Raw genomic sequence first — 27727 nt, 5'->3', positions numbered from 1 at the left:
GTTAATTTGTGTAATTTGCTGACTGATGTACAGTCATGTGTCAGATCAGACTTTAGAGTAATAACTGTGTGTTTTATAATTAACAGCAACAGCTTAGATCTCACTGCACATTATAATTAGATCAAATTTGCATATGTTAATTCTTCTCTGTGTGTTCTTCCCAGCCTGCACTGACCATGTCTCCAGCGACGGGGAAGGCGGAGCCAGTTGCCACGGCGACTAAAGAGCATCACAGTGGTTGGCTGGAGGATCTGGATGAGGAGGCAGATGAGGAAGATTTCCACCTGCTCTACAACAGTTACTCTGGAGACGATCTGATTTACTCTGACTGCAAGGTGAGTTCACACACACCTGAAACAATAACGTCTAACGGCCGCCGCGGATCTGAGAGTCTCATGCCTTTGTTCTGCAGTCAGATGATGGGATGGCAGAGACGCTGGAGGCGGAGCATCTCTCTGATCAGGTGAGTGATTCTGACCAGTGGAGGTGCTCCTTATGAGTGAGTGACGTGACATTCAGCCAAGTATGGTGACCCATACTCAGAATTTGTGCTCTGCGTTTAACCCATCCGAAATGCACACACACACAGAGCAGTGAACACACACACACACACACACTTTGAGCACACACCCGGAGCAGTGGGCAGCCATTTATGCTGCGGCGCCCGGGGAACAGTTGGGGGTTCGGTGCCTTGCTCAAGGGCACCTAAGTCGTGGTATTGAAGGTCGAGAGAGAACTGTTCATGCACTCCCCCCACCCACAATTCCTGCCGGCCCGGGACTCGAACTCACAACCTTTCGATTGGGAGTCCGACTCTCTAACCATTAGGCCACGACTTCCCTATTTATTTATGTTCGGAAGAGAGTTTGACCACTACATTTCTTTTATTGGTCGAAACCAGTATCAAAAGTTTCTTATAAATATTAACTGGAATGAAATATTAAAAAAACTTATTTTGTTTCAGCTATTTGCCATGGCAATACTTCTCATTTTCATTAAGTAAAATAATTTATACTAGAGCCCGACCGATATGGATTTTTGGGGGCCGATGCCGATGCCGATATTAACTCGAAAAGAGCCGATTTATAAGCCGATATTTTGATTTAAAAAATAATCTGGATATTAGACCCATTTCCTATAAACTGCACTTACACAACATTCAATAGCAAAATATCTGCCTGTTCTATGTATGTGGGCTGTATAAACCATTTTCCAGAATGGACTATGTTAAAAAAAAAAGCCTTAGATTACAGTCTCAATGACTAAACAATTGCACATCAAAAGTATATATTTTTTAATGATCAAAAAACAGTCTGGTTTTAAACATTTAACACTTTTACTTTCTTCCAGTTGAAGCTGGTTTTAACAGTCTGTGTGTGTACTGTAAATAAATTATAATACTAAAGTTAAAGTATTTGCAGAAGTAGTCCCACACTTTGCTGCTACAGCATTCACCTTTTTCAGCCATCTGTATGCAGAAAGAGAGACAGAGAAAGAATAAGCATGTGTATTAATAATATCACCATGTATCATTACTCATGTCATCATTAGAATTATAATAATAATAAACTGGGATCTCCTACATAGTTAAAAATGAGAAATATATATATTTTTTTTATTTGTCAAGCAATAGGTATTACCTACTTATATTTAACAATATTATTTCAACATTTTCCTGTTATGTCTGTAAAGCTGCTTTGAAACAATATGTAAAAAAAAAAAAAAAAGCGCTTGTTCAGCTCACATTTATTTACATGTCCCCTCTGGTTTAATCATTTCTGACGCACCTACTGTAGTCTAGGGCTGTGAATCTTTGGCAAGGCAGCGATTCGATTCGAATTACGATTCATAGGTTTTCGATTCGATTCAAGAACGATTTTTGCAAATTTAGAACGATTCAATTCGATTCGATTCACAATTAAATTCGATTCGATTCGATTATAACGATTTGATTCAGCATTCTTTAAGTGCATTCATGGGATTATTTAAATGCTTCTACTAAATTCTTTAAATGCTTAGTCAGGAGGCAAATTACAGTAGCATTTATGGTTAGAGAACCATAGGTTATAAAAAAAAAAACTTTTGTCCATTGTTAATTGATAGTTTAATGATGTGACATGGCATACGTAAAAATGTATGTAAGCCAAGTTTTTAAAAAAGAGCTTAAAGAGTATTATGTATAAGCTAACATTTTGTCACACCAGGGGCGTAGCCATAATTTCAGAAGTGACAGAAATGTCAAATACAATCATTTTATGTATGTAGCCTATATAATAATAATAATAATAATAATTATAATTATTATTTTTTTTTTTTTACAAGGAGTTATCTTCTTTTTTAATTACTTTTAATTAGCTGTAATAAATCAAATACACTGCTGGACAATAATCAATCATTTGTAATCGATATTTTTTTCCTAATGGCAATTTTAGGATTGTTTTATATACTAGGCTACATTTAATTAGCAATTATTTAAATTTTCTGCACAGAATAAGGTAGAAAATATACTTTATAGTTTCTGTACTGTAATAAATGTCAATTAGCATTGCATCATTCATAAATTGTTTGTGGGTTTCATCAATTCATTCTGCTTTTATTCAGTTTAGCTGCAGATATAGCCTGGCACGTCTATGAGAGCGAGATCGCTTCTCTTTCAGTGTGAAAACGTCTTCATCTCTATTTAACTTTTCCTCTCCATCAGCGAATGATTCTGAGAGAAAACGCGCCAGATGTCTGTTTGCTAATGAAACAAACGCTAGGCTACTTTCATGCATATTATCAGATAAATCTCGTGCTCTTATTTCAAGGTCGTTGTTAATGCTGTGGTTAATTTTAAAAGTTTCCTTCGTATATTCGGTTCATCCGCATTGTTTAAACACATTTATCATTCAGTGGAACTGTGCGTATGATTTAGACACTTACATTTCTGCTCCGTCAAAAATCATGTTTCAAGATCGATGCATATGAATCGACAGGGTTTGTAATCGATGCATCGAGAAAACGAGTGAATCGTTACACCCCTAGTAGTTACTGTAACTACACTATATTTGCTCTCACAGAACATCGTCTTGCCTACTATTACCGGAAGATTACGGAATCAATTCGAAGTTGAATGGTTAACGTTAGTGTCATGAACACACCGCTGTCAATTTTGAGAAGAACCACCTTCAAACAAGTTAATAGCAAGCATTTAAGGGGCCTGCTAAAAAGGAAGCTATTAGCGTTAGAGTAATGTAACCAGCCTGAATTCACCAAATTGTTCTCTGGACCTGACGGTAGCCTCTTCTTCCTTGCTTCTCTCTTAATTCTCATCAGCAGGACTAGCGCTATCGCTCGCTTCTTACAACGGGACAGATACATGTTTGCTGCTGACCGAAAGGAGGAGGAACAGACTATGAAAGAGCTCCCGCTAAACGTTCTTAAAACCCCGCCTACGCCATAGCGCAGCGCAAATCGCGTTGTATCTTAAGGGCAACGCTGAACCCAGCGGCAAGCGCCGTGCATACCGCGTCCTGTGTGAAAGGCCCAATTACGCGGTCATTATGTGGGAAACACACCGCAATAGAATAAGAATAAGTTAAACGCTAACGTTATAGTTTGACCTCCTATAAACGTTCGCGCTCTTCCACTGATAAACATGGTATTAGCTTTGTGGCTAATCTAATATAGCAATGCATTAGCGGCTGTAAGTGATGTTACAGAATATTTAGAAGTGATAATGATAGGACCGTTAGCTAGAACTACCACACAGTTTTTATATACAGGGTATGAACTAAATCTACAATCATTTCACATGACGAACGACAGACTCACCGTCAAAACAGTAAGTTACATCTCCGTGGCTTGGCTGATCGCTTTCTTCTGTAGTGGACTTCTGGCGCTGTTGTTAACTCTGGAGCTGCAGAGCTCCCTCTGGTGGGCACACTATGCAACACTCATAACATGAGTGAAGCATGAGACTCTGTTTCTCATGTTTCATCGGCCGTTATAAATGCCGATGCCGATTTAAATGCAATTAGCTTATATCGGCCGATAATATCGGCCGGCCGATATATCGGTCGGGCTCTAATTTATTAGGGCTGTGAATCTTTGGCAAGGCAGCGATTCGATTCGATTACGATTCATAGGTTTTCGATTCGATTCAAGAACGATTTTTGCAAATTTAGAACGATTCAATTCGATTCGATTCACAATTAAATTCGATTCGATTCGATTATAACGATTCGATTCTGCATTCTTTAAGTGCATTCATGGGATTATTTAAATGCTTCTACTAAATTCTTTAAATGCTTAGTCAGGGGGCAAATTACAGTAGCATTTATGGTTAGAGAACCATAGGTTAAAAAAAAAAAAACTTTTGTCCATTGTTAAATGATAGTTTAATGATGCGACATGGCATACGTAAAAATGTATGTAAGCCAAGTTTTTAAAAAAGAGCTTAAAGAGTATTATGTATAAGCTAACATTTTGTCACACCAGGGGCGTAGCCATAATTTCAGAAGTGACAGAAATGTCAAATACAATCATTTTATGTATGTATCTATTAGGGGTGTAACGATTCACTCGTTTTCTCGATGCATCGATTACAAACCCTGTCGATTCATGTGCATCGATCTTGAAACATGATTTTTGAATCGTGAATCGCCGAGTGAGAGATAGTTTATAATATAAACCAATAGTTATGCCTTTCAACATGTAAAAAAAAAAAGTACTTTCATGGCACTCGTTGGGAGTACCACACAAATACCGTTTCAAGGTCCCAGCGCATAAAAAGATACGGTTAAGTTAGCTATCAGCTAACACAACAAACCATCGCCTGACATAAAGAAATATAGTTCATAGACAGATAAGATCGCTCTCATTTAAATTACATGCCTAAAACGTAATTATCTTGCTATTAGTACTCTACACATGATATTTTAACTTATTTTTATGAAGTTTCAATACATGCCACGTCCAATCATCATCAGTCTCCATTGGTTCTTACGCTTTACAGGCCGCTACAGCAGCCTGGGTGATAAAAGACTTGTTAGAAACAGGCCCCGATAACAAAACTCAGTTAAATAATCAGCAGCTAATAAACTTGGTAAAGAAAAAATAAAAAGAATAATAATAAATGACCGCCGACAGGAAATAAACATGATGGCATGTGATGAGAACTTAAGTAAACACACACAAGTACACTGATAGAGTCACACAGTCCTACCTGATACAAAACTAAATTGGCCCCGTATTATTTATTATCAAGCCTCCAAAGCTGATGTCAAGGTAATGATACAGACCATCTGTTACCTCTAGGGGTGTAACGATTCACTCGTTTTCTCGATGCATCGATTACAAACCAGGGCTGGACTGGGACAAAAAATCGGCCCGGGCATTTTTGCCCAGACCGGCCCACTATATGATCATAAACACCACCCATCTTTGCACGCCCTTAATTATATGCATACCAACTCCTATTCATTAAAACCACTAATGCCATGTAATGAGTGAGTATAGGAACGAGTGAGAGTTAACAGATGAAGTAAGTGTCCTCGGTCCTTCTAGGGGGGTTCGGGGGCATGCCCACCCCCCTCCCCCCCGTGAGAAAATTTTGTGCATTATAATGTTAAATTCATTAATCTGGTGCACTTTGAGAGTTCAAAATTAAAAGCTCCAACCAATATTCAGTGTGCAAATTAAACAAAGAAAAATTCAAACCTCTTTTAGTTACAGTGTCTATTTACATTACACCTATAAATAGTTATAATATTAATCCAATGACAGTAATAGCCATATTTTGTAAAACAAATGCACAAAAAAATAAAGGAAACTTTCTTAATTAGTTGTACCAATTTCTATACTTGAAAGAGATAAGCACATGATCTTTTATTTTGACGCAAACTGCATCAAGTTTTTATTTTATTTTGGTTTACAAACGCCTCTTATTAAATTTCTAGTGAATTGCGGTAATCGTCAACTATGCAGATGTGGAAATAATCTACACTCATGACATGGCCTAAGTGTTTTGAAAGTAGTTATGCTTACCGCAGGCTCTACACTTTCTCATCTCTCTCCTGATCCTCCGTCCTCACTATCATCATCTGCCACAGGAGCTGATGAAGGTCAGAAAACATATATTTTGACACAGTTTACAGTGTCTGCTTTAAGGGCCTGGTTCTATTTTTTTACGCGATTTATATGCACATTCCTTGCGTTTCTTCTCAATCTTTTTTTACAGATACACACTGACACTGCTGCCGCTCGCTCACTCGTTTAAAGTTGTGATTGGGCCAGCCCAGTGTCAATCAAGAAAAGAGCCAATGGGCCGCTGATTTACGTGATCTACGTGTTTCATGGGCTGGTCTGTCAGAAAAAAAAACTTTGACCAATGCATTACACCGGCACAAACCCAGCGCCGCCAATTAAGCAAAACAAAACAAAACGAATAGGCCGCCGATGTACAAATTTTATGGGCCGTTAAAAAAAAAAAAAAAAAAAAAAAGTATGAGTATGAGATATATCGGCCCAAAAGCACGTTGGCCCACCGGGCGAATGCCCGGTATGCCCAATGGCCAGTCCAGCCATGCTACAAACCCTGTCGATTCATATGCATCGATCTTGAAACATGATTTTTGAATCGTGAATCGCCGATCTTGGACAGCAATCGATTCAAAATGCTAAGAATCGAATGAATCGAATGAATCGCGATTTCTATAGCGATTCAATGCTTTCAAAATGTATACACATTAAATTACTACACGCACGAATTAATGGAGACCTTGAAGAGTGTTCGTGAATCGTGCCCCTCGTATCTGTCCTTCACGCGCTCCACTGTTTACCGACTGAGACTGTCACAGGATTGCGCTCGCACTCCGTTCGTCTCTGACGCAGCTGACGTAGCTGACGTGTGATCTATAGCAGGGGTTTTCAAACTGTGGGTCGCGACCCACTTGTGGGTCACAGAATGGAACAAGGTGGGTCGCACAAAGTCACTTGGCTGCAGCTAAATTTGCGTTTCAATGACACACACACACACAGTTCAGTCTAGGGCTGCACGAAAGTGACGAGTGGGAACGGTGCGAGGCCGGTGGAGTGATTGGAATTGAGCGACACCTGCTCGACTCACCAGTCTCGAGAACCACGGAGGAGATCGGAAGGATACAAAAGAGGAGCGTCCGTCTCCCCGGCAACTCACTCCAGCCCACCGCCTCGAGCATCCTCCTTCGCCCTACTCGATGGCACTGCGGATTCACCTCAGTGCCGAGGGATCTTCGGCAGCGCGTCCCTCCTTCCTCCCAGGCTTCGGCACCAGTCTAACACATTAAAAACTTCTCAATCACGGGAAGGAGGAGGCGGGAACCGGGAACCCACTCGTCACAATGATATAGCCCACCAACATTAATAAGGACTGCAATATCCTTAGTGTGATTTTCGAATTGCAATTAAGTCCGCGTGCTTTGCGTGTTTTGAAGCGCGGGCGCGCACGAGTTGTAATAACAGTGAAGGTCTCAGAGCAATGTCATTAAAAGGTTCAATCGGTCCGCATTATTAAAAGAGAAAAACTTGCTCACTTCAATACACTATATTCCGCATGAGATTGCATACACCAGAAAACAAATGTTACGAAAACGGTTTCAGGTAGGCCATGTTCATTCATTTCTATCGTCCGTTTGAGCTCTGTGCACTTTTTTCGTTCGGGAAACGGTTTGTAAAAAGCATTTCACATGTACAGGGTGAGCAGTGCACAAACGCAGGGTTAATTGTAACACTACAAGATTTAAACATTTCCACATAACAAAATGCACAAAAAAATAATGCAATACTCCTTGACGTATCATCTCTTTTTAGAGAAAAATTTGCCAAAGTTCAGAAATCTTTTGAAGATATTGCTGAACATTAATTTAACCATTGCTAAAATAAATTTCTGCCTGAACTTAATGTCATCCAGTTTTTTTTTTTTTTGTTTATTTAAAACGAGACACATGTTTATTATTATTTTTTACCTATTTCACAATTATTTTAATCTCCAAACAGTTTTAGATAGTTCTGCTTTGCTTCTTATGCTTTTTCTAAAAAAAGTGTTGGATTGTGCTCCGTTCTCACCGACACACACGGAAGGATCGTGAATGCATTTTCTGCAACAAAACACAGCAGCGCAGATTACAGTTCACTGGAGTGAGCCTGTTTAACGTTTTTATGGACACTACATATTCTAAAGTCTGTAAACAAAAATTAAAACTTAAATATTAATAGTGATTTTTTTCAGGTGTAGGCCTACTCTAAAATAAAAAGTTTTTTTTTCTTAAATACTTCATTTCTGTCATCAAACTTTTAAGTAAGATTAGGCTTAAAGTAATATCAACCTTTTTTTTCCTCAAATATTGTGGTGGGTCATGAAATAGATTACACTTGTCTAGGTGGGTCGTGGAATGGAAAAGTTTGGGAACCACTGATCTATAGGACTCGTGGCCAGTAGTTTTACTTTTCTGTAGTTTGTCAATGGCTCTCTGCATCTTACCGACGGAGTTACCGGAGCCGTCGACAGCTGTATTTATTGCATGGACGGAGCAGAAATGTAAGTGTCTAAATCATACGCACAGTTCCATTGAATTATAAATGTGTCTAAACAATGCGGATGAACCGAATATACGAAGGAAACTTTTAAAATTAACCACAGCATTAACAACGACCTTGAAATAAGAGCGCTTTTGTTTCATTAGCAAACAGACATCTGGCGCATTTTCTCTCAGAATCATTCGCTGATGGAGAGGAAAAGTTAAATAGAGATGAAGACGTTTTCACACTGAAAGAGAAGCGACCTCGCTCTCATAGACGTGCCAGGCTATATCTGCAGCTAAACTGAATAAAAGCAGAATGAACTGATGAAACCCACAAACAATTTATGAATGATGCAATGCTAATTGACATTTATTACAGTACAGAAACTATAAAGTATATTTTCTACCTTATTCTGTGCAGAAAATTTAAATAATTGCTAATTAAATGTAGCCTAGTATATAAAACAATCATAAAATTGCCATTAGGAAAAAAATATCGATTACAAATGATTGATTATTGTCCAGCAGTGTATTTGATTTATTACAGCTAATTAAAAGTAATTAAAAAAGAAGATAATTCCTTGAAAAAAAAAAAATATATATATTATTATTATTATATAGGCTACATTATACTAAAGTATACTAAACTTTTAGTATGCTAAAATAACTAAACTGAACAAACTAAAACTAAAGCTTAATAAAATACTTTTTAAATTTTTTATAAATAGGCTATTTTTTAAAAGCAAAAGAAAATGTATAAAAACGTTAAGTCTTAAAAATTCATTTTCTAAATAAATAATATTAAAACTCTTTTAAAATTAAATTACATTTAAAACAAAATCTTAGAATATTGTTTTTTTTTTGTAAATTTGAAAAGTCTTGGTGAAAAAACAATTCTGTTTCATTTCTAAATTTCATTTCTAAATTTCTAAATATTTCCCTGCGTCTTTAAAGTGTAATTGGTGTAAAATATTAAGTGAATTCCATATCCAATGATCTTTAAGGACTGAGAAAGTTAGGGATTTTTGAGAAGCTCACTAAAATTAATTTGTGGGAAGTCTAAATAATAAAAAAGACTTTTAACACAATATTTACTTGCAATTGAAGATATTAAGTAATAAGTATTGTCATTTTACTACTGCAGCATAAAATAAATCCATTCATATACTTATTAATAAGTAGTATATTTTTGCCTGTGATAATGAAAATAATGATATTGTGTATCAAAGTTAGAGAACTTTGTTACTAAAATTCTATTTTTCTAAAAACGATATTATTATTACCGGAATTCTAAAATTATACAGACATTCTATGACTTAAATTCAATTATTGTTATTTTATTGATTGATTTATTATTTGTTGACACGAGATGCGGCAGTGAATATGCTGACTGTGTTGTGTTTGTCAGAGCTCTGGCTCCGATCGGCCCCTCACTGCTTATAAGAAAACATCTGCAGAGAGAGACAAGGTGTCATGGACACATCAGGGGAAGGGTAAAGGGAGAGACAGACCCCCTGCTGGAGGGCTGGAGACAGATAAAGGTGAGACAGACCCCTGAGGATGTGTGTGTGTGTGTAAACAGATGTGAGCAGCTGTCTCTGTGTGTCGCAGTCACAGTGGGCAGCACTGACTACACTGAGGTCCCTCTGGACTCGCTGGACATCTCTGCAGCGGACAGCCTCTCTCTGTCTCCACATGCAGGTGTGTGATGAGCTACACTGGCAGTCTGATGTTTGGAATAGTTCTGATTTCTAATGGTTTTGATAGAAGCCTCATCTGCTCACCGAGGCTACATTTATTTGATCTAATATACAGTAAAAACTGTTATATTGTGAAATATTATTGCGATTTAGAATCACTGTTTTCAATTGTAATATATTGTAAAATGTAATTTATTCCTGTGATGCAAAGCAGAATTCGCAGCGTCATTAAATTGCATTTAATGAAAGATTTCTATTTCAAATAAATGCTGTTCTTTTGAACTTTCGCTTCCTGAAAGATGCATTCCATCCTGGTTTCCACAGAAATATAAAGCAGCACAACTGTTTTCAACACTGATAATAATCAGAAATGTTTCTCGAGCAGAAAATCAGCATGTTAGAATGATTTCTGAAGATCTTGTGAAACTGAAGACTGGAGGAATGATGCTGAAAATTCAGCTTTGCATGACTGCAATGAAAAAAATGACATTTCAACAGTATATTAAAATAGAAAACCGTTCTTTAAAATTATCGTTTATATTTTATTATAAATATAACCTTTTTTGACTCTGAAGTCATTTTAAATGCCGCCTTTGTTTTTATTTTATTTTTTAAAAACATTTTCAATCAATGTTTATTTTTTTACTTTTTACTGTTTTCAGTACATCTGTTATGGTTATTTTTCTTTTTTATTTAAGGCACTTTGAATTATTATTATGTATGAGATGTGCTATATACTGTAGATAAATTTGCCTGGTCTTTATGGCCAAATAACCCCAATGTAAAGCCTGTGTGTTAAGGTCACATGATGTTTTCAGATGGGAGCGATGCAGAAACGGAGCGTCTGGAGGAGCTTCCTCTGTGCAGCTGCAGGATGGAGGCGCCTCGTGTGGACGGATTCAGTGCTCGCTCCAGCAGAACCTGCATGGCCATAGAGAGCATCAATGAAGAGGTAAGTCTACTGTTGAGCACACTCGTTTCTGAAAGAAGATTTTTAAATAGGAGTTTTATACAGTCTTCTTCAAGTGTTGTGGACCATAAACCAAACCACCAGCTTTGAAGTGAGTCACAACATTACAAATCTGACAGTTGGACAAAAAGAAAGATGCAGGACTTTGTACTTAATTGAGGTAACAAACTACAAATGACTTAATCGAATTAGAAGAATTATGGTGAGAATTATGGTGAGAATTATGGTGGTGGTGTTGGCGCAGTGGATATGACACATGTCTTTGGTGTGAGAGACCCGGGTTCGAATCCACTGTGAGACGCCAATGTGTCCCTGAGCAAGACACTTAACCCCTAGTTGCTCCAGAGGCGTGCGACCTCTAAAATATAGCAATTGTAGGTCGCATTGGATAAAAGCGTCAGCTAAATGAATAAATGTAATGTAAATGTAAGAAAATGGAGAGATATAAAATTGCTAATTAAAATATGTTCTTTGTGTTTATAGAAACAACACATTTTAAGGACTTTTTTTATATTAAATATTAAAAAGTTGTGTAAATTATTTATTTATTTAAAATCAAGTCTTACATTTTTTTTTATTTAAAAGTCATGGAAATTTTCTATAATGCAAATATTTTTTCTAGCTCAGCTCTAAAATATTTCATTTTTTAGGAATTGGTGTAAAATAGTATTTTTAAAAATCCTTCTCCAATAATCTTGCATGGAAAAAGATTTTTGAGAAAATATTACAATAAATTTGTAAAAATATGCGGAAACTAATAATAAATAAAAAGAATAAATTATTTTTATATGTTTTTGAAAGCTTCTTGCAATTGATGATATTAGGACACAAGAAATGTAATTTTACTACTATAGTGTAAAATAAAATAACCAAACTTCCCATGAAATATTAGTTATTTTTATTTTATAAATACTGTTTTTTATATGGTATGTTACAATAGTATGTGTAATATGTTGAAAATAGTATTGAAGATGCATATTATTCAAGGTATTGTATCGTTTTATGATAAAATTTAAAATTCTATAATGCATATTGATAGGTAAAATATGTATATGTATTTGAAGTGCTATATCACAGTTCTGATTGGTGGAGATTTCTCTGCAGAATCATGGGTAATGTAGTTTTCCAACAGGAATTCTGCTGGTAAATATGCTGAAAAATATGATAATTTAAAAAAAAAATTAAAAAATGGCTTCAAAAGGAGCAAATACCATAATTTAAAAACCTTGTAGCTCACAGTTGGTCTGTCTTTAGTGGTTTATAAGTTAATATGAACAGGACTGGGTTCAAATGTTGCAATGAAGCCAGTAAAAGCAGCTCACTGTGGTTTGGAACAGTATGTTTGTGTGTTGAGGGGCTGATCACACCCCTGTCTCTCTCGTGTGGTTCCTCCCGTCCTCTGTGTGTTTCAGCTGGTGGGCTGCACCAATGTGATCATGAAGGGGGAGACGATGCGTCCGTCCAGCCGCGTGTCTCTAATGTTGTTGTGTGAGACGCACCGTTCACACATGGTGAAACACCACTGCTGTCCGGGCTGCGGATACTTCTGTCTTTCTGTGAGTGTCTCTGACCACAACAACCATGTTATATGAAGAAAAAAAAAGAGGAAAACTCACCCTCATGTTGTAATTTAACCCTCTTGAGTCGATTAACGCATATACGCGTTATGAGTCATTTTCTCCTGATAAACCCGAAAAGAACTTGAATTACACTTTCAGTTTTAATCGTACAGATAAGAGCAATACATCAATCGAATCTGTAAAGGGTCTACTTTTTTTTGGATACAGACATAATAACAACAAAACTTTGTGCACTTATAAAATAAAGATAACAAACAAAGTGTGCTGTCTGCAGCCTTCGTCTGCGCTGATCTTCATTTACAAACACGTCATTAAAATGAATTGTAACTCCGTGAATACTCAACGAAGAGACATGAGAGAGATATCTATAGAAAGCCTGTCATGTCTACTTTTAAACTAAACAAGTGCTGCCGAAAATAGGTATTCTGTGATAAAGTAATCCATATGAAAACAACGCGATGTCTGTTTTTCATGTCTCCCTTCATTATATCTAATGTGACCACGCCCCCGCGCTGAACGTGCTATTCAGATTCAAACTGAAGCGCGCGGCTTGAATACGCCCACACAGAAGAAAAAGCAGCCAGACTGTTCTTCAAGTTTTTTTATTTTACTGTTTGCTTCGCGATGAGAGGATTAAGACATAATTCACCCCAAAAAGATGTGATGTGGTTGAGGATTTGGGAAATGGATTTCCTCAGAAAAAAAAGAATGAAGCACTTTATTCAGCAGAGATCATAAACATGAGTAAGTCTCTTTTTATTTATTTATATACTTGTACTAGTTTTCACATAACGTGTAAACATTTTACTAGTTAGACTTTTTCCAAAGACTTTTTCCAAACTATAATTCCTGACTAAATGTATAATCAAGTGAAACATTATGAAGTTTCAATAACAATATACAATACTATACCATTCAAAAGCTTGATGTAAATAATATAAACGTAACAAATAGATAACGGTAACAAATGTAGAAACATAATTTTCTGTAAAGTTGCTTTGTAACGATTTGTATTGTAAAAAGCGCTATACAAATAAACTTGAATTGAATTGAAAAAAAAAAGTAAAAACAATGCTGTTCTTTCAATTTATTCCCCCTAAAAAACCTGAAAAATATTCTCAGGTCTTTTCAACATTAATAATAATAATAATGATAATAATAATAACAATAAATGTTTTTTTTTGTAGAAAATATGTTTGTTAAAAGGATTTCTGAAGGATTGTGTGACTGGAGTAATAATGGCAAACAATTTAGTATGAAAGTCAGCTTTGATTGTTCCTGATAAACTGTTTAACTGCTCCCCTGCTTAACTGTTATGGGTTAATTAAATATATTCTTAATAAACAACAAACATAAAATTATATACATTTTTTTGTCCTCACATTCTTTCTTGTAACTCCTCCCTCACAGTGGCACAGCTTACTGAAAGGCTCATTATGCAGCTCATTATGCAGCTCACTATGCAGGCCTTTGTCTTCTCAGATGTAAATCACAATGATATTCATGATAGTTGATGCCTACTCGCATATGACTCTTACCAACAAAAAGTGTCTTAGAAAATGTAAATCAATATATTGTTTTCTGTAAGTGAGTAAACAAGATGATTTTCACACAATTTAGATTTAGATTAAATTCTAGGCTACAAGCTCCAGTTCTCAAAAGTCCCGGGAACCAATGTTCTGTATATGTTTTATTGCCTTATTCAAGTGATTTAACATTTTTAGTTTTTCACTAACCACGCATAATATTTTTTTTCTCAAAAATACAATCATGTACATACATGCTCCTCACATATCATTATAGCCCAGTATGTGCTGATTACAGTGAGATTAGACTTTACCCATTTAGATATTTATAAGAAACTGAAGAAAGCACAAATGTCAGGGAATGACAAAACTTCTCCAGGCCCCAAAAATACCCTTAGACTCCAGAGGGTTAAAGGGATAGCTCACCAAGAAATGAAATTTCTGTCATTGTTTACTCACCCTCAAGATGTTCTAAAGCTGTATGAGTTTGCTGGTAACAACTGATATTGAAGAAAATACTGTGGAAGTCAGTTGCTACCAGCAGTTGGTTATCATTCTTCAAAATATCTTCTTTTGTCTTCAACAGAAAACAGAAATTTATATTCAGTTAATTCTGAACATACTCAACATGAGGGTGAGTAAAAGGTGAACTATCCCTTTAAATTAAATAAATTTTTTCATCCAGTGTATTTCTAAACAGCTGGTTTCCATACAACAACAATTTGTAGTGTTTCACACAGCAGTTTTATTACAGCTAAATAAATAAATAAAAAACGTATGAGCTTGACCATAAAAAAATATTTCTTATTTTCTTTTAGTTCAACTTGATGTAGTATATATTAGGGGTGTAACGGTACGCAAAAATCACGGTTCGGTATGTACCTCAGTTTTAAAGTCACGGTTCGGTTCATTTTCGGTACAGTAAGGGAAAGAAATGCAAACATTAAACTGCAGGTTGTTTATTACTATACACTTTTTTTAAATACTTTTTAATAAAATATATATAAAATAAAAAAAGAATAAGAAATAAAATACTGCTGAAAAGTTCTCCACTAAATAAAATACTCTCAGTCTCAAACCAATATCATATACTAAAATATAATGAAAAATATAAATAAATAACTATGATTACAGTGCAGCATTACCAATCCCAGCGTGTAGGCCTGCTCATATTTAAATATATATATGTAACTTCTCCAAAGTGAAAAATGCAGCATCAACAGTTTCAGTTTTTAGACCTGCTCAGATTTCATTATTGGGTTGGACCGAATGGAATTAAGAGCAAAGGTCTGTTTAAATGCCGACGGGAGTTGCGTTTGAATTACAATCGTTTTTTTCCTAGTTGTAGTGATGTTCACACTCGCGTGATGCCTTTTGAAAGCCTTAGGCTGGTGACACACTGGCATATTGCACCTGTCAAACATAGTCTATTTTGCCGTCAATACTGTTGACGGTGTCCTTTATCAGTAGGCTTTATATTTATGCTCAACATGAAGTATAGATATTGTTGTCGTGAAGACAAGATCCTGGTCTGTCGGTGGCCTCCCTCTATGTCACCTACAGTAGCAGTCAGGCACGATTCTGGTATGTAAAGACACAGAAAACGCGAAGCAGCCATCACGCAACTGACACGCAGCAGAAACGCCACGCTCACGCCACGCAGACAGTGTGTCCCCGGCCTTAGAATCATCTGCAGGCCGGGATTTGCGCTGAACGAGGAGACTTCCGCCACTTAATATGTTCGTTTGGAAACATGAAAATGTACCTATGTTCCGCATACAAAATATTGCATTCCGTCATTCGGTAAACACGTGCACCGTACCGAAAGCCCTGTACCGAAACGGTCCGGTATGAATACACGTACCGTTACACCCCTAGTATATAATAAAAATGAATAAAAACTATATAGACATTTTAATAAAACTTTTAAAGACCAATGTGCAACAAAATTATTAAAACTTCAAAACTATAATGAAAACGGGAAATATATAAATAAAAACTAATTAAAACTGTTATTAAAAACTAATAGTTTCTTAATTATACTAAAACAACAAAATGATATGCAAGAGGCAGTGCTATTGTGGTATATTTTCGATTATTTTTTATTTAAAAAAATATGTAGTTTATGTAGTTAAAAAGGAATAAAAATATAAAAATGTCACTTTTTTAGTAAGTGTTTTATTTTGATGGTTTTTATTTTTAAATTATTTATTATTTAAATTTAGGCTTTCATACCTATGTTTGATACTCTTTTACCTTCTGGACTTTATTTTGAATTGTTTTAGCTTTATTTTTAGTTTTTCATTTAAATGTTAAGTTTTTTTTTTGCATTTGTCATTTGTTTTACATTTTTTAGTTTTTTAAAATGTGTATAGTATTTATACAGTTTTAGCTTTTAGTTTTGAATCTGATAGTAGTTTTTTTGGATAAATCTTTTTTTGGATAAGAGTGTCTGATAAATGACTAAATATAAATATATATAAATATATAAATTGTACATTGCTTGATTTAATTGATTATTAACTTCACAAACCGAAAGCTTAAAGATACTCCTCTTCACTTCACATGTAGGGAACGTTTCTTGAGTGTTGCCCGGACGTTCACATTGCTCACCGCTTTCACCGGGGCTGTGTGTCAGTGCTGGGTGGTGGGCGGAGTCGAGGAGGAGTGGGCGTCGGCCTGCTGTTCTGCCCTCATTGTGGTGAGGACGCATCAGAGGCACGTGAGGTCACCATCCCTCCTGCAGCGCCCTCTTCAGGCTCAAACGTGGTCACTGCAAGTGCGTCGTCCACCACAACCACACCCTCGCTACTTCCCTCCGCGCTCGCAGCCACATCACTGGCGCTAAACAACGGGAAGAAGATGGGCGAGCCGATCAAGTGAGCAAAATAAATGCGTTGCTTACGGTGTTAATTTTGGCAGGCATTTTTGATTTAGTCTTATTCTTGAGACTAAAATGCTTAATAGTCTTCGTCACATTTTAGTCATTTGAGTCTTTCATAGTTATAGTCGACGAAAATTCATTGCATTTTTGTCAACTTTTAGTCATTACTTTTAGTCGATAGTTTTAGCCAAACTGTTGTTACCAAAATTTATTTTGATACTGTGGGTTTTACTTAACATGTACCTCATCCCTACCCCTTCGGGTGCTAAGGCCATTGTTTCAGATCACTAGTTCGCGTTTTATTAGCCTATCCATCCACTGCGGCTGCTATAGTGACTAGATATGCGAACAGCCCTTATCCGATCGCAATCCAATGACAGGGACGCACATTTTGAAGGACAATAGGATGCATTTTGAATGTCTCGTCTTAGTTACAGAAAAAAAATTTGTTAACAAATATTTTTCGTCGTTGTCTTCGTTAACGAAATTAACACTGGTTGCTTAATAGCAAAATAGTTAGCGCATATTTATCGCTTCAAAAAACCTTAAAAAATATCCCGCATTCTAGAAAGGGTTTAAATAAATTACAATATTTATTGAATGTATTTATACATTTTTATTTATTAATATTATAAATATTATAATATTATACATTTTTGCTTAAATAAAAAGTGTGGGGGGGTGTTCTTTAATCTTAGTTTGCAACTAAAAAACAGGTTTTGCTATTTTCTAATGAATAAATATATTTGATTGAAATGTAAAACTATCTTTTTTTTTCACACAGTGCAAGGATGCATTGTCGTGGAGATGTTAGAAAGGGGGCGGAGCTGCAGACTCAGCCAACCAATGGCACTCCAGGAGGGGTAGAGGATGTGGATGTGGTCGCCCTGGGTGACAGTGGGGTGGACAGTGTGGGACCATCGCTCGTCCTGCCCAATGGGAAGCCCGTGTGTCCCAGCGCACTTCCACCTGGAGACAAGAGGGCGGTGCTACAGAGAGCCATTCTCACACAGGACACCGAGAGGTTTATATAGTAATATCAGTTTAAACAAATAATGAATGAAGAAATAGATGTTCAGAATGACAGATTCTATCATTCCTGGATGTGCATTGCATTATGCACATTTTTGTAGTTGGTTACCTGGGTTTGCATCAGGCTTATTTTCGTTAACTAAAACTAAAACCAACCGGCTAGTTCCCAAGGAAACAAATATTAACTTAATTTAGTTTAACTTGAACTTTAGTTTATTTTTGCTTGCAAATAGAAATTTTACATAACTTGACAAAATCAGAAAAATTATATTTTTTAAGATTTTATCCATATCCATTCCCATGATTTTTCCAGGTTTATAAATCACAATATTAAAAATTCCTCCAGTATCCATGTTTTCTAGGACCATTTCTTATTTTCTTTTAGTTTAGCTTGAAATACTAAGATAACTAAAGTTGTGTAAACAAAAAATACTAAAACTGTAACTAAAATTAAAGTGTAAACAGAAAATCAAAAAATCGAATAAATTCTAATTCAAATCATAGAATATCGATGATACTAAAATAACACTTCCACAAATAAAGACGCCAAGGTGTGTAACAGTTAGTAAATAAAGACAGAATAATATTTATTTATACTTTAACTTTTTTGTGATCTGTACTATTAGCTTTAATACAGGGATTTTAGGTTAATATTTAAATTACACATTTGCAAAACAAAATAAAACAAAATTACTAAATGTTTAACTAAAATTAAAATGAATGCATAAAATATAAAAATAAATTCTAATTCAAAATATTAACAAAAACTCTAATAATATGTCAGTTATGCTAAAATAACACTTGTATACATGCATAAAAAACAACAGAATTGGGGTAAAAACAGTACGGAGTGTGCTATTCTGAACATACTCAGGCAAAAGATGATGGCATTGTCATGTGATCTGCTTGGCTCTTTCTGATTGGTCAGGAGGAAGAAGCTGCGCTTTCATCCCCGTCAGCTCTATCCTGCAGCCAAACAGGGTGAAGCTCAGCGAGTTCTGCTCATGCTCAGTACGTATATATACAGTACAGACCAAAAGTTTGGACACACCTTCTCATTCAAAGAGTTTTCTTTATTTTCATGACTATGAAAATTGTAGATTCACACTGAAGGCATCAAAACTATGAATTAACACATGTGGAATTATATACATAACAAAAAAGTGTGAAACAACTGAAAATGTGTCATATTCTAGGTTCTTCAAAGTAGCCACCTTTTGCTTTGATTACTGCTTTGCACACTCTTGGCATTCTCTTGATGAGCTTCAAGAGGTAGTCACCTGAAATAGTCTTCCTACAGTCTTGAAGGAGTTCCCCGAGAGATGCTTAGCACTTGTTGGCCCTTTTGCCATCTGTCTGCGGTCCAGCTCACCCCTAAACCATCTCGATTGGGTTCAGGTCCGGTGACTGTGGAGGCCAGGTCATCTGGCGCAGCACCCCATCACTCTCCTTCTTACATATATACAGTACAGACCAAAAGTTTGGACACACCTTCTCATTCAAAGAGTTTTCTTTATTTTCCAAACTATGAAAATTGTAGAGTCACACTGAAGGCATCAAGGGCTATTTGACCAAGAAGGAGAGTGATGGGGTGCTGCGCCAGATGACCTGGCCTCCACAGTCACCGGACCTGAACCCAATATTATAAATCTATCACATCTGTTGAAGTCTTCAGCATCAGAGCTGATATCGTCTCTGTGTGTCTCAGTGGAGGGCATCGACCCGTCGTATCAGTCGGACTCTCAGAACAGACGCTGTGCTCTGCATGCGGCCGCTCAGAGGGGTCTGCTGGAGGTCTGTTACCTGCTCATACAGGTGAGCTTTAAACATCTGCTGCACTGTTCATGGTGATCTCTAGAGCAGGGTTTCCCAAACTGGGCTTTGAGATGAAAAAAGAAAATAATTAAATCATTAAATGGAAAATATGAACCATCAAAATAAAACCCTTACAAAAATTGCTAAATTAAAAAACATAATTTTAAAATAAAAATGTATCAAAATAAAATACTTGGTAATAATGAAGTCTTAAAAATGCTAACTTAAAATATAGAATTATAAAATAAAGACAGTCAAAATTAAATACCTTGTAATAGTTAAGTCATAAAAATGCAAAATTATACTTAATTTGAGTGAAGTTGTTATTTTAAAATTGTCATTTTAATTTAATTGATTATTAGATTATTAGTTTTAGTTTTTTTTTTAATTATTAAAATAATTATTTTAATCATGAAAATGCAAAATGGAGATAATTTAAAAATAGAACAATCATAGTAAATTATATAGTAATAATTAATTGATTAATTAAAATACTAAAGTTAAATTTTCCAATAAAAAAGCAATAATTAAATACATAGTAATAATTAAATAATAAAAAGGCACAATCAAAATATATCATTATAATATAATGACAATCAAAATAAAATACTTAGTAATAATAGAGACAAAAATGCCAAATAATTTTTATTTAAGAAATGATGGGTTTTAATTTTTATTTATTAAGTACTTTATTTTATTTTGATTTGATTTTTAAATTATCCAAAAAAGAAAATTATAGATATTACTTAAGTATAATACTTTATCAGTTAAACCATAAAAATGGCAAATGAAAATACATAAATTAAGTCATAAAATAATATAATAAAAATGATCATTTACTAAAAAATTATAAGAATAAAATACATGTCACTTTTGTTTCAGTTTGTATTAGAGGAAAGCTTCCATTAAAGTTCCTACTTTTGTGCTCTGGTTGATTTTAGGCAGGTGCTAAGCTGGACGCCCAAGATAAGACCCTGAGGACCCCTCTATTGGAGGCCATAGTGAACAATCATGTGGAGGTGGTGAAATACCTGATCCAGAGTGGAGCCTGTGTCTATCATGCAGTGAGAATCTCACACACACACACACACACACAAACACACACACACACACACACACACACACGTTTGTTTTTGTGAAAAGTGGGTTCATCCCATAGGCGTAATGGTTTTTATACTGTACAAACTGTATATTCTATCACCCTTCACCAACCCTACACCTAACCCTTAACCCTCACAGGAAACTTTGTGCATTTTTACTTTCTCAAAAAAAAAACTCATTCTGTATGATTTATAAGCGTTTTGAAAAATGGGGACATGGGTTATGTCCTCATAAGTCACCCTCTCCTTGTTATACCTGTGTCATACCCATGTCATTATACAGAGTTGTGTCCTGATATGTCACAAAAACAAGAGCACACACACACACACACACACACACACACACACACACACACACACACACACACACACACACACTCACACACACACTCACACACACACTCACACACACTCCTGATCCAGAGCCCTTGATGAGAACTGACAGTGGGCCAATGGGCCAATAATGCATGTTAAGTGTAATAGCTGTTACATTCTGAGTTTGGGTTCATTTTTAAAAATTCAGCAGTTTGGGGTCAATTCTTCTTCATATACCAGCAGCCCTTGACTTGAAAATAGCCCAAACCATGTCTGGTGTAAACAATTGCTGTAAACAATAACCTTAAATCTTCTAGTTTTGTGTGAAGTTACTTTTACATTAATGCATTTTGGCAGACACTTTTATTCAAAGCGTCTTGTGTTGTATTCAAGGTGTGCATTTTATCAGTCCATGCACGATTCAGAAGCATGACCTTCATGTTGTTGTGAGTGTGTGTGAGTGCTGAATCGTGTGTGTTTTGTTTGTCCAGGAAGAGGATGGATCCACAGGCCTCCATCACGCTGCCAAACTGGGAAATCTGGAGGAGGTGCTGCTGTTACTGAGCACCGGACAGGTGGATATAAACGCACAGGTGTGTTTCTTCTCAGGGTGCAGCCTTAGACGTTTTCTATGGAAGCTGGTTTCCACAATGGAATAAAAAATGTAAGAAGGTAATTGCAGCCTTTAAATAATCCAGACTTAGAATTCAGAATTGGGAGACAAACTTTCACAAGTTGACAACTCAGTTCTGAGCTTATATCCCACATTTCTGACTTTTTTCTCAGAACACTATAAAAAATAGCGATAATTGTGGGATAAAAAGCCACAATTAAATTTTTTATATTTTATTATGTGGTGGAAACAATTTACTCACAGTTCAGACTCTTCTTCTCATAATAGCAGTTGTGTATCTCACAACCTAGTTATGAACTCGCAATAAGACTTTACTTCTTACAACATTCAGATTTTATGTCTCTCAATTCAGAATTGCAAATAAGTCGTAAGATTGTGATATTTTATACTGGCAAAAAAATCTGAATTGTGAGATAAAAATCTATTTTTGTATTCCATGGCGGAAACAAGCTCACAAGACATTATTTTTCTTGCAATTGTCTCTTCTCAGAATTGCAACTCGACTTGTTTATTTCTCAAAAGTCCCAATTGTTTATCATGTGGCAGAATACATAATATATTTATAGCTTTCAGTTCTTTCAGTTTTTTTTTTTAGAATTGCACATTTTCTTCTCTGAATTGTGAGTTGTAAACTTTGCAATTGTGAGTTAAAATTTTTGTAATTTTGAGTTTATATCATGCAAATCTGAGAAAAAAGTCTGAATTGTAAGATAAGAGAAGAAAGTCACAGTTGTGAGATAGGAAGTTGCACTTGCCTTGTTTTTTTATTCTGTGATGGAAATAAGCTTTCCTAGTTTTCTCCTCATCTCTGTGTTTCAGGATAGCGGCGGCTGGACGCCCATCATCTGGGCGGCAGAACACAGACATATAGTCGTGATCAGAGCTCTGCTCAACAGAGGAGCCGACGTCACACTCCGAGACAAAGTGAGTCTAATGAATCATGTCTGGAGGGAAATTCAGCAGCGCTCTCACAAAGTCTGTCTGTCTGAGCAGGAGATGAATGTTTGTCTGCACTGGGCCTCGTTCTCGGGCAGCGCTGAGATAGCGGAGCTGATCCTGAACGCTGGCTGTCCTCTGACCTCTGTTAATCTGCACGGAGACACACCGCTGCACATCGCCGCTCGCGAGGGCTTCATCGACTGTGTCACGTGAGTCAAACACCTCCTGAAAGCGGTTCTCAGTGTCATAGGCTCATCTGACGTCTTCTGTTCGTCTTTACTCCAGGCTGTTTCTCTCTCGAGGCGCTGACTTTGACATTATGAATAAGGAGGGCGACACGCCGCTCTCTCTCGCCCGCTGTGACACGCCCGTCTGGGTGGCACTACAGATTAACAGGAAGTTGCGTAGAGGAATCGCCAATCGCATTGTACGGACAGAGAGGATCATATGCAGGTCATTGTGTTTAATATGGAGTATGAAACATGAATACATTTTAGTATTTATTTATGAACTATTGTTATATCTTAATATTTTGAATTAGCTTTTATTTTTAATTTTTTTCAGTTTTCATTTTAATTTTGAGTTTTGTCATGCTTTTGTCATTTTTATGTTAGTTAGATTTTGTTTTATAGAATTCAAAAATATAATTTTAGAATAACTTTATTTTTTAGTTTTAGTACTTCAACTTTTTTCAGTTACTTACAACTTATTCAACTTATTTAATTAGTTTTGCATTTTATTTAGGTTTTAGAAATTGTATGTACTTTTGCATTATTATCAGTTTTTATTTTTCTTAAAAACTATATTTAGCTTTAACATATTTTTATATATATATATATATATATATATATATATATATATATATATATATATATATATTTATTTATATACAATTTTATAATAATTTATTTTATTTTTTTTTTTTTGTTGTAATTTTAGTACTTCAACTGTTACTTATTTCAGTCATTTGCTAAGGCAAAATTTCACATTTTAATTTAGGTTTTAGTCATTTTGTTATGTGCTAAAGTCAATTTTTATTATTTTTAATAAATTATAGAATATATAATTTTGTATTAATATTGATATTTTTTGTTTGTTTTTGTTTTTTTCCATTTTAGTACTTCAACTTGCAGTTGCAAAAGTAATATTTTTATTTTGTTCATTTTAAGTTTAAGCTTAATTTTTTTTCTAATATCATTAATATAATTTTTTTGTTAGCTTGATTTTAATTATTGCAAACTACTTTTAGTATTTTAGTTTAAGTTAATAACACTGGTGTGTGTGTGTGTGTGTGTGTGTGTGTAGTGACGTGGCTCAGGGTTATGAGAACGTTCCCATCCCGTGTGTTAACGGCGTGGACGATGAAGGCTGTCCGTCTGACTACAAATACATCGCAGAGAACTGTGAAACATCCACCATGAACATCGACCGCAACATCACACACCTGCAGGTGCCACTCCACACACAAAACACACCACGGCTGCATTTATTTGGTCAAAGATTCAATAAAATCAGTAATCTTTTAAAATATTATTACCATTTAAAATAGCTGTTTTCTACATGAATACTTTGTAAAATGTAATTTATTGCAGTGATGCAAAGCTGTATTTTCAGCATCATAACTCCAGTCTTCAGTGTCACAAGATCTTCAGAAATCATTTTAATATGCTGATTTGATGCATTTCTGATGATTTATTCATTTACTCTCACGTTTGATTGCTGAATGTATCCTTGATGAATAAAAGTATTACTTTCTGTCAAAAAAAGCTTTCTTCTGTTACTTCCAGACGTGAAATATGGTGCAAACAAATCACTGAATCATTGCTTTGAACTGATTCATCGAAATGGACTTTTAAAACAACTGATTCATGGAAATGTAATTTTGATTCATACTGTTTTTCAGACACTTTTATGACTAAACCAACCAAAAAAATAAATAAATATGCAGTCATCTGTATACAGCAGAAACACAGAGCTGATTTTATAGACGGCTGTCTGGTGTGTGTTTCAGCACTGCAGCTGTACAGACGACTGTTCCTCCAGTAACTGTCTCTGCGGACAGCTCAGCATCCGCTGCTGGTACGACAAGGTAAAACACTGCATAATCTCCACCATACCATCTGAAATGAGAGAAGGAAGGCTGTGTGACAGCATCCATGTGTTATCACAGGATCATCGCCTCCTTCAGCAGTTTAATAAAATCGAGCCTCCTCTGATCTTCGAGTGCAACATGGCCTGCTCCTGCCATAAAACCTGCAAGAACCGAGTGGTTCAAGCTGGAATCAAGTAAGCCGGGATTATTTTCATAATATATTTGCTGAATTGAGATGATTTGCATCTCAAATGAGCCTCAGGTTTTTTAAAGAAAGTGCTTTTGCATAAGCTGCAGGTTGAAGTTGGATGGTGTGTTTCAGGGTGCGTCTGCAGCTCTACCGGACGGAGAAGATGGGATGGGGCGTCCGAGCGCTTCAGGACATTCCTCAAGGAAGTTTCATCTGCGAGTGAGTCAAAGCGTTCAGACCAGCTGGACAGACCAGCGCAGGCCTGTGATTTCTGCTGTGTTTCTGCAGGTATGTTGGCGAGCTGATCTCTGACGCAGAAGCAGACGTGAGGGAGGATGACTCGTACCTCTTTGACCTGGACAACAAGGTGTCGTCTCACTGATTTCAGGCCAGATTGAAGACACGTTTACAAAAGGAGTGACAAAATCATGCAAATTGCAGACAAACATCGTTGACACACATTTGCAGCAAGACTATTGACACCAAGTGCCACACAAATCAAGCTAAATGTGACTATTATATCACACCGCTCTAATCTGATGAATGCGACTTAAGATATTTTAAACATTAGCATCTGCTTTTAAACAAAGTGCATTGTGAAAATTTGAAAACGACTGAAAAATATCCTGCCCAAAAGCAGCATGCATGCTAGTTATCAGTGTGCTTTGATGTAAAATGCAGTGCAGTATTAAACACCCATCTGTGTGCAATGTGAGGAATATTTTGTACTCTGAGAGCCACACTATCAGCATCTATTATCTGGAATACTGAGCCATAAGACTGTTTATATATTGTATACCTTACTTATTATTATCGTTTTTATTAATATATTAGATTAATTTTATTTTAATCATTTAATTTTTGTTTATTTATTAGTAATTATGCTCTGTGCTTGTGTTTATATTGCTATTTATATTTAAAAGTGATTTGTTTTATTTATTTTCAGTTATTAATTCTAGTGCTTCCAATTTATTTCAGTCAGTTGCCAATGCAAAATAATTTTTATTTTATTATTAATATTATTATTTACATTATATGCTGTTTTAGTTTTTATTAATATATTGAATTAGCTTTTATTTTTATCATTTCAGTTTCATTTTGATTTTCACTTTAGTAAAATTTTATAATTTTGCTCTGTTTGTCATTTTAAGCATATAACTCCTTTTTCTTGTTATTTTTTGATCAGAGAGAGAAGAAAGACAATATAACATGTTTCAATATTATGAGCAAAAATGAAAAAAAAAATGATCTGAATCCGTTACAAAAAAATCTGAACATTAATAAGTACATGCTCCAAAATTCACAAGTAAAATACAGAACAATATTATATATTCATATAGTACATATATACATTCTCTGTTTTTCATTCTAATTAGTTTTTTTATATTACTATCTATTAATATTTACATTTATTTCAGTTCAGTTACAGTTCTTATTTATTTCCAGTTATTAATTTTACTGCTTCAACTGAAACATATCTGAGTTCGTTGCCAAAGCAACATGCATCTAATTTGTTTATTATTGTTACTATATACAATACATATTATAGTTTAAATTAATATAATTAATTAGTGTTTAACTCGTATTTTTATTAGTTTCTGTATTATTTACATTATATACAATTATATTATAATTTTGGTTTCATTTTAATTTTGACTTTAAGAGTTTTAGCAATTTTGATCTTTGCTTTTATATATTTTTATTATGCTTTAATTACAATTTAGGTTTAAATGCATTTTATTTCGGTTTTATTTTTTATTTCTAGTTAGTGATTTTCATGCTTCAACAAAAAGATTTTGACATTTCAGTTGACACAAATGTTTTGAATAGTTTTAGTTAACTATAATAGCCCTGTCTGTCTGTCTCAGGATGGTGAAGTGTACTGTATCGACGCCCGTTATTACGGTAACATCAGCCGCTTTATAAACCACCTGTGTGACCCCAACATCATCCCGGTGCGTGTGTTCATGCTGCATCAGGACCTGCGCTTCCCTCGCATCGCCTTCTTCAGCTCCAGAGACATTTTCACCGGACAGGAGCTCGGGTGAGAGATGAGTGTTTGTAATCTCACAGGTGAACGCTGTATTTAATTGCTTTATGATTTTATGGCATGGCTCGATCCCAAGGAATCGGTGGTATTTGCATCCTGTTCCTGTTAATACATTTTCATCCTGTTTGTTTTATGCTCACTGATTTTTACTTATTTCTTTTTTTTTTTATCTCCGACAGGTTTGATTACGGCGATCGTTTCTGGGACATCAAGAGCAAGTACTTCACTTGTCAGTGCGGCTCAGAGAAATGCAAACACTCGGCGGAGGCCATCGCACTGGAGCAGAGCAGACTGGCCCGTCTGGACGTCTGTCCCGAAACGGCTGGAGAACACAGTCTCCCTGTGTTAGGACACTCGTGA

At 35.6% G+C, this 27727-nt stretch overlaps 1 protein-coding gene across 1 annotated transcript; it reads left to right on the top strand.

Moving 5' to 3' along the window:
* The first annotated feature begins 168 nt into the window (after positions 1-168).
* Positions 169-27727, top strand: LOC132103921 (histone-lysine N-methyltransferase EHMT2-like). Its single transcript, XM_059508998.1, has 22 exons — positions 169-335; positions 413-463; positions 9949-10084; positions 10137-10241; positions 11059-11192; positions 12623-12766; positions 16888-17195; positions 17985-18224; positions 19161-19243; positions 19941-20047; positions 20989-21111; positions 21954-22055; positions 22916-23020; positions 23090-23244; positions 23321-23488; positions 24341-24485; positions 25047-25124; positions 25206-25321; positions 25450-25536; positions 25606-25684; positions 27186-27361; positions 27547-27727. The coding sequence occupies exons 1-22, from the start codon at positions 177-179 to the stop codon at positions 27725-27727; spliced, it is 2982 nt and encodes a 993-aa protein (XP_059364981.1). The 5' UTR covers positions 169-176.

This window comes from Carassius carassius, chromosome 25, assembly GCF_963082965.1.
Source record: "Carassius carassius chromosome 25, fCarCar2.1, whole genome shotgun sequence".
Lineage (NCBI taxonomy): Eukaryota > Metazoa > Chordata > Actinopteri > Cypriniformes > Cyprinidae > Carassius > Carassius carassius.
Note: the sequence above shows the minus strand (reverse complement) of the source record. Positions and strands in the feature narration are given on the sequence as shown.